This window comes from Crocodylus porosus, unplaced genomic scaffold (genome assembly GCF_001723895.1).
Source record: "Crocodylus porosus isolate Cpor-Errol unplaced genomic scaffold, CroPor_comp1, whole genome shotgun sequence".
Taxonomy (NCBI): domain Eukaryota; kingdom Metazoa; phylum Chordata; order Crocodylia; family Crocodylidae; genus Crocodylus; species Crocodylus porosus.
Genome location: NW_017728886.1, coordinates 194,026,212 through 194,036,943, shown reverse-complemented (window position 1 = coordinate 194,036,943; position 10,732 = coordinate 194,026,212). Strand labels below are relative to the sequence as shown.

The 10,732-nt window shown below is 41.7% G+C and overlaps 1 protein-coding gene across 8 annotated transcripts in view; it reads left to right on the top strand.

The window, feature by feature from the left end:
• Positions 1 to 10,732, top strand: part of TRAPPC8 (trafficking protein particle complex 8) — a 104,679-nt gene that overhangs the window by 82,569 nt on the left and 11,378 nt on the right. For all 8 annotated transcript variants that reach the window (XM_019547487.1, XM_019547440.1, XM_019547432.1 and 5 more), the window contains 4 exons: positions 3,035 to 3,182; positions 5,170 to 5,266; positions 6,366 to 6,434; positions 6,582 to 6,622. In XM_019547487.1, coding sequence (XP_019403032.1) covers positions 3,035 to 3,182; positions 5,170 to 5,266; positions 6,366 to 6,434; positions 6,582 to 6,622 — 355 coding nt within the window. The remainder of the gene's footprint in view (positions 1 to 3,034; positions 3,183 to 5,169; positions 5,267 to 6,365; positions 6,435 to 6,581; positions 6,623 to 10,732) is intronic.

Below are 10,732 nucleotides of genomic sequence, written 5' to 3'. Positions count from 1 at the left end.
GATGATCTCCCGAGGTCCCTTCCAGCCCTAATGTCTATGAAATGTATGAAAGTTTAACTTTGCTACAAGACAGCAAAACATGATCTTTAGTTCCATAAAGATATTTGAAAGCTAATTTTTCTGGGCAGTATCTGTTGAACTGAATTTAGGTATTTGTAGAGTTAAGATCTCTCAAAATATGCTTCCATTTTTAAGGAAACAAAGCTCCACATTGTCTTAAAGTAGTATCCATAAAATATGGCTTTTTTGCTTAAAGACTCAATATTTCATTCTTCTTTGGTTTAGGGCATCAGTTACTTTATTCCTGTGTATTGTAATAGAAAGCCCTACTCATTTATGAGTCTGAAAAGCTTATCTTCAGTTCAACACATGGCCAGAAATTTCTAGCTGCTTATTTCATCTAATATTTAAATACAAATAGCTTCATTGATGGCATGAAGTTGCAGTAATTGGGGGGTTTTTTAATCTTTTTTTTTAAACTTGGCCCTTCTAGCCCTGCAAAGAGTGGCTTGCATTGCTTATTCTGAGGTTCAGTCCTTGTCCAGGCTGGCTGCTTTGAAAGGGCAACAGAGTATCTCTTTTCATAAGCAGTATGGCTTGTTAGCATCTTGGTTTTGAATAGGTCATAGTCACCTACAAAGATGCTGGTGAACAAATGTACTCTAGGTTTTGGGTTTCTTTATGCTATAGCCCTGCTTATGTGCTCTGGACCTGAGTAGAGATTTCACATACACTCATTCTAGTTTTGCTCTTGGGATTCTTTTCTTTTGTGTCTTGGTTTTTATACTTGCCAGTTATTATAGGGATAGTTTATAATCATGGTTTCTTGTACCTACTCCGAGCACTAATATTGTAGATTTGAGTGTCAATAAGTCCATCCTCTATGTCAGGGAAAAGATCTAGGAACAATCCACTGGTCAATTTGTCAGAGAGAGAGCGTGTGTGTGTGTGTGTTTTACACTTCTTGGGTCCTTTTTCCCCTCTTTGGAATGAGGAAATGTTTGATAGCCCTGACGATCACTGGTACCATTTGATATGCTGCTGGAGTCTTGATTTGTTGAGACGGCATCTAGCATTCTATTTCTTCCAGCTGCTCTTTTGAGAGAGGTAGGGGCTTTTTGTGCAACTCGTAAAGCTGTGTAGAATGGCAGGAGGTTTTGAGCAGGGTCCCACAGGGTTCTGTTCTAGGCCTGGTTCTACTTAACATGTTGGTTGTTAATGAGTTAAATGCCAGAATAGAGTATTTCCTGAGAGAATTGTAGATGACCAAACTGTGAAGGATTACAGACACATTGTAGGATAGGAATAGTTTTCAGATGGGTCTTGATAGATTAGAAAACTTGAGTTAGGAAGGCATACAAGGAAAGGATGAGAGAACTAGGCATCTTTAGCTTATAGAAAAGCCAACAAAGGTGGGGGGCAAGAAGTAAAAGGAGTCTTAAAATATATCTGAAAGGCTGCCATAAGGGAAAATAAAAGTTGTTCTCCTTTGCTATGGAGGTCAGGGTGCAAAGCAGTGGCTTGAAAATGGATTCAGCTTGGGTATCAGGAAAAAACTTCCTTATTGCTAAAAGAAAGACAGTGGAAGAGACTGCTGAGAAGTTGTAGAATCTTCTTACTGGAGGTCTTCAAGAAGTGGGTTAAGTGTTAGACAGGGATGATTGAGGAGTAGCTTTTCTGCATTCATGTGGGGGGTGTGGGGGCTAGAATTCAGAATTACCTTTGACAAAAGGAGAAACGGTCCAAAATTGATTGGGTGAAATTTTAACAAGGATGAGTGCAAAGTCCTGCATTTGTGATGAAACAAACTGGGAAAAGACTGACTAGGTTGTGGTATTGTAGAAGAGGGCCTGGGGGTCACAGTAGACCATAAGATGAGCATGAGCCACTGTGTATTCTCTTGTTGCAAGAAAAGAAGCCAACTAGTTTGTAGTAAGAGGAGTGGCACTTGCAAATCAAGGGAAGTGGTCCCTCTACCAGTGTTGAGCACTGGTGAGGCTTCATCTGGAGTGGTGTCTAGTACTGTCTATTTTGCCTAGAGGAGAAGACTGGAGTGGGGTTTGCACTGAGTCTTCAGATATTTGAAGGGTGGTTTTATGGAGGATGAAGATGACTGCTGTGGACACAGTTTAGGATAAGGATTGATGGTTTCACACCTGCAGCAGGGCAAAATTAGGTTGGCTAGTAAGAAGAACTTCCTGACTGAGGGTGGTTTAAGCTTTGGAATAAACTACTCCAAAGCTTGTGGGACTCTCTACCTGTGGACATTTTCAAGTGTAGGTTAGATGAACACTTGACTGGAATGCTTTAATCGGGGATACTCCTGTCCCGAGCAAATGGCCTCATGCAGTCCCCTTATACTGTTCTGTAATATGTGTAGGGAGGTTGAAACAGATTATCTTGAGATCCCTTCTATCCCTGTGAATCTGATAGTCCTGCTTGTTCACATTTTTTCTGTTTCGATCAGAGTGATTCGATAGGAAGAAAGGGTACTTATGCATCATGGGATATGTGAAGTCCTAGGTTTAACTTCCTGCTAGAATGTGTGTATGATCTTTTGCCTACAGAGAAGGAACTACAAAAACTAAGAATAGTTTCTTATCTTGATGGGAACTGAAAATCACTGACATATAACTGGTGTGGTCTTTCAGCACTGAAAAAATGTATGTCAGTGCTGATTTTTAAGAAGAAAATGCTTATTTAATCTAACCAGATTAATCCTTTTAAAATCTAGAAACAGTAATAATTAAACTTTTACATATGGCTGAATATGAATCTGTTGGCATTTTTTTTCCCAATTATTTTGAATTCTTCAAAACCTTGGGCCTGACAAACAGGGTGGGTTCAAACATGAACATCAGTTGCTCCATCTTTACTTTCTAACACCTTGGTTCAAGAGAAGATATATCAGTAGAGAACAGGGAAGAAATTTTATAATAGCCTGGTTTTCTTTCTCAAATGTAAAATCTTAATAGGTTAGTCAGAAGCTCTGTAACAGTATTGCAACTTAGTACCTGCTGTTTTCTCTTTCTAGTCATAGAGTATTAAGACATACTGCTGTCATTTGTACAAGTCGATCTTTGAATGTTCGAGCTACTGTCTCCAGGAGTAATGCTCTTGAGGATGAAGAAGGCAGAGGGGACAATATGCTGGTATTTGTCGATGTGGAAAATATCAATACTGTAAGTTTGGGGGGTTTTTTGTTTTGTTTAGGGCAGGGGATTTGAGTTTTTGTCCTTATCCTTTTTTGCCAAGGCATGTTCCCAGTAGAATGTCTAGATACAGCTTTTAAGTGTGTGTTTGGTCATCTGGTAGCATGTCGAAGGTCAAATTACTGCAGTCTTGTTTTAAAAAAAACAAACAAACCCAAAAAAGACAAATGTAACTTGCATATTGACATACATTGATGTGGTGAAATATTGACAGTGGGGTAATCCTAAAAAGAACTTGTCTATTTTTCCTTTGAAACTCTTTTAACTTCCTGAACCCCCAAATGTGAATTGTTGTAGGTGTCTTTTGTATTTCTTTTGTTTTACCCTTCAGGAGTTGTAGTTGAAACTACTTCTTCCCCATTCTTGAGGGAGATAAGTTGCAGATCTTGGCTTTTCTATACTAGTGGTATGCTGAACCCTTTCTGCAACAAGTTTTGTTGCTAGGTGTGAATGGAAGAATGTGATTAACTTCAGCTTGGAGTTTGAGTCTTGGGAGCTTTGTTGCACTTACTCTCAAATGGATAGGTCCCCACGAGTGAAATTGTAACTGAAGTTGTAAGGCTGGTGCAGTGGTTTGGCATGTCCTACGGCTGCAATTCTCCAACTTCTTCCATGCTCTGCATCATGGGTAGGCAACCCCTAGCACAGGTGCCAGTGTGGCATTTGAAGGCCTTTTGCTTGGCACACATGCCTTGGGGCAGACATCAGGAAAGGGGCCAGGGCTGTACTGCCACAACAAAGGTCGGGCCCTTGTGGCTTCCCCACCATCCACCCCTGGCATGCCAGTACCTTACAAGTTGAGGTTGCAGGTGTGTTTGGAAGTCTGCCCAAAAATGTTGCTGACCCCTGCTTTATATAAACATTTGCTGAAATCCCAGGTTTAGGCAAAAACTTCAGAGACTTCTAATAGGCTTTAAGGAATGGAGACCTCATTTTTTTTCCCCTCCCCTTCCTTCCCATGTGAATCCATCTACTTGTGTGGCTGACTTACTCTTTCTGCATAACACTGGCTCATTTCAACATGTGAACCATGTGCAAGTTGCTTTCCATGTGTGAGTTGCAAGGCCCTGATCTTGAGGGTGGAAGCTGGAAAGTTCCTATCTCACTTCATTTTTGCAGAGAAATTCTACTATTTTTGTTTGTTTGTTTTTTTTAAAGAAATGAGGTTGAACTGTGCAATGAATAGTTAGACCAGCTATGTATGCTGGAAGAGTTCCTTTAATAATGGGGGGGTGTTATCAGGATATGTATAACCAGAGATGCAGAAAACCATATCAATGCAACCACGTAGGATCAAAGAAATATTTTACGTTGCTTCTAATATTTCCCTGACTGAAGGAGATGGGATAAGCGAGAACTCCAGCCTCAGTAGGTCACATACAGAGCTCCTTAGTAGTTTAGATGCAGTTCATTTCTACAAAACATCTTCTCTTGGAAGATGCTGGGGGAAAAAAGAGCAGAACTAGTAGGTGGCATTAAGAATCAAGCTATTTTAAATAAAACATGGTGTCCCAGGTGGTAATATGGTGGTATTGCCTACCTAACTTAAGCAAATAGTGGTGTTGATGATGGGGATGAGAGTGGCCTAATGCATACTGCACTGGATATGGAGTCAAACAGGGTGGGGGGTTTTAAGTTATGTAGTTGTGAACCAACTTCATGCCTATGTGTCCTCACCTATTTTACTTTTCTGGTTTAAATTGGGTGCTGTCTAAAAAAACCCCCAAAAACAAACAAACAAAAAAACCCCCTCATTAATGTTGTTCAGTGGTTACCAGTAGGGGAGGGGAAGGGTCAGTCTCTTGTGGCTAATAGTTACTCTTACAAATATAAATCAAAGCCTTCAAAATTTCAAATCTATCAGGCATGCTAGACTTTGAACTAGGTCTTCACATCTTTGTAGAATAAAGTCTTAATCACTTTGGCATAATTTATCCTTTTTTTCTCTTTTTTTAAGAGTGAAACTGGTGTTAAAGAATTTCATGTAGTACAAGTATCGAGCAATAGCAAACACTGGAAGTTACAGAAATCTGTAAAGGTCTCTGAAGACAAAGGTGTGTATTTTTATTAATAGTTTGCACCAAATAAATTGTTTAAAATCGTATGAAGAAGGCATTAAAATTTTAGTAAATTGCACCAAATCAGAATCGTAAGCACGTTGAAATTGTTTTAAATTATTGTATTGTTCTAGTTCTTAAACATGGCTAAGTCCATGAAAAGACATTAGTATACTAATATATCAGGTCATTGGCAGAGCAAGCTAAGTCTTTGGATTGGTTGGTTAGCAGAGGTTTGTTTTAGGTTGTGACTTCCTTGTCCCCTGCTCTTCATCTGCTGTCCCTCCCATCGCATCTATCATTATCCTATTTATTATGGTGGTAAAATAGTGCAGAGGGCTGTGCCATGGCAGTTTGTATAAGAGGTAGCTGGAGCAGTAGAAGCAGAAGCAGCTGTGCTATCATAGCCCTTTTCTCAGGTTAAAGCTTTCTGCTTCTTAGTAGATCTGACTAACCCAGGTAAAGCACTGCAGTAATAAGGCTGTGCTATTTCCAGGGCAGTGGCTTTGGTAGCTCTGTACAAGATGTTTGTGCCATGTAGATACACCTTTATTTTCCTCATTTATTTATTTTTTTTTAGATGAATATGCTGCAGATTAATTAAAGGAATTTCATCTGTAGTCATAGTGACTTTGTTTGCCTGAACTTGAGTTCAGGTACCTGGGCTGCTTGTTGTACAGATTATCAGATTTTTAGCTGCCACCACCCAAGTTCTGGAACTGGTTTCTCATCCAGTTCTCTCTTTTCCTTTCCTCTGCTACCTACTTCAACTTATTTCTAACTAAGTAGGAAAAACTGACCAGAAAATCAAATGTTTTGTTTACTAATTATGACGTTTTAAGGTACTGAATAATTTATAGTATGGTAGAACTATGTATCCATTAGGAAATAAGAAATAAAGTCTAAGTTAGATTCCAGTAACGATTGTTGATTTTAAGTTATTTTTATACAGTTGGCTTATGAGCAGTTACTAAATATGAGGTCTAGCAATGGCATTAGGCTATTGAAATTGTAAAGATTGTGGACTTTGGTGCTTGGATACTATGGTGATTAAATGGTTGGATCAATATGGCTCTTTTTTTTTTAATTATTTCAGATACTAAACTTGCCAGTAGGGAAAGAGCAAAACTGTGCTTTAAAGCAGTAAGATGCAAAAGCTCTGACGGTAGGTTCACTTAAGTATATGGGCTAGTGATTTGGGTGGGATTTTTTAAAAAAATAGAACACTTAAGACTTATAAAATATCATCCTTTATACTTATGATGCAACTTTTCCACACAAAGTGATGCTTGCTTTCTTTTTTCTTTCTTAGAAACATATACATTTGCAGATATTGTCTTTGGAAATGAACAGGTATGTAAACTGACATAGCTAAATAGTGTAATTGCTCTGTCAGTCCTGTAAACAAGTTTACTGTGCAAAGGGCCTAGGCAAAAATGTTTACTTTGTGTTTGTGGTCCAAACGAAGTGTTTTGTGTTCCAGTCTTATTCCTCAGTGTTCATAGAAATGAACGAGAGACACGGACAACGTTGGAGGCAGTATGGCAGTAAACCTGAGGGTTAGGGCCTGTTTCCAGCTTTATCACTGACTTGCCTAATGACACTAAGCAGTTCACCCCATGTTTCCCTCCTGTGATGGAAGGTACCTTAAGTGGGGTTCCTGGAGTGATGCACTATCCATCTGACGTGGGGCCACTCCCCTCAACTCACCTGCCACAACTTGGTGTTATTATATAAAGAGAGGGTTCAGTGGAGATTTTCTTCCGGGGGGGGCAGTCCACTGGGGATGGCAGTACTAACGGCTTGGGTGTGATATTCTACAGGGCTCCGCCTCTCCTATACCCTGTCCACTCGCCACCTGGATGGGTGCCAGCAATTGTGGTTCAGTCATGCTCGATTGACCTTGGCTTGCCTCGAGGGGGACCCCACGTCCGAGTGGGTTCTGTTGACACTTGTCAGGCTGGCCCCCCACACACACTTCGAGTAGCCTTCCTGTCCTAGAGACTGGCAAGCTATATATGCGTTGGTTGGCACATACTTCAGCGCCTCTGAGTAGGGCAATTTTTGATCTTGAGCCTCTTCTCTCTTGTGTTTTGTTGTGTGTGGTTTGTTTTTTTTTTCCTCAAAAGAAATAGACCCCTGGGGAGGAGAGGAGTGTGAAGTTGCTTCCTTTCCCCCAGCCTCCTACAGGGGGCTCAAGCGCCTCCCCTGCTCTGCCTGCCAGCATTGAACCAGCTGCGCTGCTCCTTTCTGCTGCAGAAGCCTCTGCGCGTCTGGCATACTCTATGCCAGCATGCTCCCTCTTCTCCCCCGGGTTCCAGTGAGGCTTTTAAATCTTTTTGCAGCGGCCGGAACAGCCACTGCAAGTGGCTCAGCTGTTCCCCATCCAGGGAACAGCTGATTAAACAGCCAGCGTAACACCGGCTTGTGCAGCCGTGGCTGCATTTCTGGCTCTGGCTGCACTCCGGGAGGTAAGTTTCCCCCGCGGAGGGTGCTGTTTGTGGGGTTTGGGGACTGCCCTCTCCCCTTCGGGAGCCTGTAGGGCTGTCTCACCGCCACACCTTCCCTTCCTCTGTTTTGTCTACTTATATCAGTGGTGCTCAGCCTTTGTCCCTGGTGGGGGGGAGGCCTGGGTGGGCAGTGCCCAGTCAGCCTATAGGTCAGATCCACGTGGTGGTCCCAATCGAGTTTCCAGGGCACTTCCAATGAGCAATGTCCAGCCATGCGTTGGAGGTGGGGAGCGGTGAGGGGGCTTGACCTGCCCCTGCAAGAGGAGGAGAGCATGGCTTCATCCCATATGGGGAAGCAGGGTGTGAACTGGCTTCAACCTGGCCTTTGGGGTGGGGGATGACCCAGCCCTGGGGTAGTGCAGGGGTAACAGGCATGGCTCAGCCCTAATTTGCCCCATGGTGGGGAAAGGGTCTGTGGCCTGGCCCTGTGAGATTTGGGAATTTACAAGGTGGAGTAGGCCATACTAATGGCCACAGCTTCTCTGTTGCCAAATTTCCTGACCCGTGGTGAGCCCTGTGGGCCAAATATGATGGCTCAGTGGGCTTCAGGTTGAGCACGTCTGATTTTAGATTGTAGACTCTGTGGCTTTTACTTCAAAGGGTGCTGCTGCTTCACTTATTAGGAGAACTGAAGCAGTCCTGTGCAGCTGGCTACTGGACCTGTACAGTAGAACCCAGTTCCCTGCAGGATTAATGCCAGTCCCCCACACCCCCACCCCCACGAAGATGTTTGTGAGCTAGCCAAGGGTGTTAATATATAATGGGAGCAAATAGTTGCGCAGGGCCTCAAAGGTGTACTAGTTGAAAGGAGAAAATGCACAGCTTGTTCTTAATTCAGCAGCGCCCTGTGAACTGAATTACAAACACGTTAGAAGCAAAAATAATCGGGTTCTAATATACTTGCAAACTTTCATTGTTGCAGAGGTTAAGAAAACTAACCTGACAAATTAAGTTCTGCTTTGCTCCTTTCTATTAGGGCTGCATACGCGCAGACTTTTTAAAATAAAAAATTATGATGTTTTTAGTCTTGTGTAGGTATAGTTTCAGAAAAGTTCTTGTATTAAATGACACGGTGGCTTGATACACTTGCCTTTCAAATTCACTGCCTATTAATTTAGGTTAGACTAGAGCATTTGATTTAAATTGGGTTTAGCTTGGACTGTGGCTGCTTTTTTCACAGACCGGGTGGAGAGTACCTGAAGCCTGAAAGCTTGTTTTGTTGAGACGAGGCAAGTTGGGTCCAATAAAATACTTTAACTTCACGTCTGAAATCTTACTTTTCTCTAACCGGATGAGAATTAGTATAAAATAAGCCTGTGTTTTTGGAAACTTTGATAGCTAATACTACCATGTAAATAAACAAAGGAAATGAGAGTCAAGAGGTGCTTTATAGGATCATGGAGAAAATAGGACTAAAAGGCACTTTGCAAGGTCATTATCCCTGACTGACTGAACCTTCCCAGTCAAGCATCTGTCTGACCTGTGCTTGCAAGTTTCCAGGGGTTGAAGGTTGTGAACTGTTGTGGAGCTGTGGAACTTCTCTTAAGTAGCCTGTTCCAATGATTGACCACCCTCATAGTCAGAAACTTCTTACTAATCTCCAGCCTAAATTCGTCTCCTGAAGCTTGAGGCCATTGCTTCTAGTCCTTTCCCCCTCTCTAATTGCCCTTCTGAGAGAGAGAGAGGTTTTTTTGTTTTTTGTTTTGTTTTGTTTTTGTTTTTTTTAAAGACTTTTAGCCAATCTCCCACTTCTTCCAGTCTTTTCTCCAGACCAGAGAACCCTAGTTCTTTTGGCCTTTCCTCCTAAGTCTTGCCTCCAAGCCCCTAATCACTTGTCTTTCTGTGCTGGATTCTTTTCCATCTGTCCGCATCCTTTTTGGAGTTTGGGGCACAAAACTGGATGTAGCATTTCAGGTGAGGCTTTGCCAGTCAGTGCCAGAGAGAGAGAAAAAGAATCTCTTCCTTTGATTTGCAAGAGGCATTCTTGTTAATAAACCCAGTATGCTGTTGGGCTTTTTAGTGATGAGCATACTTGGATTATATTCAGTTTATGGTCCACCAGAAACACACCCCCCATGTCCTTATAATTGCCTTTATATAGGTGTCAAGTTATGTACAGAACCAGGTGACTTATGAAAGTTATTTCTTTCAATCTGCGTATTTTGCATGATGAAAATTGAGCTAATTGAGCAAAACATTGAGGATAGGATTTAGAGCTGTAAAAGCTTTCTGTGTATGGTGAGTAGGTGGGTAGATAAATGTTAGGCAAGATCTTATTTAAATGTCATGTTGAAATACTTAGGCCTGATCATAGATCAGGACCGTTCTGGGATGTGTGAAGAAAAATGAAAACAATCCCAGCTTTTATGAGTTAGCAGTTTTAAGTGTGTGGTTCTCAACCTGTTTAGACTCAAGGCACCCTTAGAAAATGTCGGCTTTTAGTTTTTGGGGGTTTTTTGGTTATGGAAAAGTTAATGAGGGCAGTTTTTCTGCTGCAAAGAACAGAGAGACCATGGCAGGTCAGAAAGCATTAATACTGTGGAAATCTGTGGGCTTATATTGTGAATCGTTTTTGCACACCTAAGCATGCTAACATTGCATTAGCACCCTTGGGGCATCTTTCAGAGGCTCTCAGGCACCTGAGGATGCTGCATCACCCTGGTTGAGAATCACTTCTCTAAGCAGAAGATTATAGTTTCACTTTATTGCATTCTTTGAAGTGGCTGGACTGTTATTGCTGGAACTAATTAATTGTCTAGCTGGATATCATTGTAGAAAAATGTACACTGAGGTGCATGTTATGAACAATGCCTACACTTGCTTTTCGTTCTGCCATTAGTGAGATACTAGCTTGCTGTCCAAACCTACCGTATTTTTCGGACCATAAGACGCACCTGACCATAAGACGCACCCAGTTTTTAGAGCAGGAAAACAAGAAAAAAAATATTCTGAA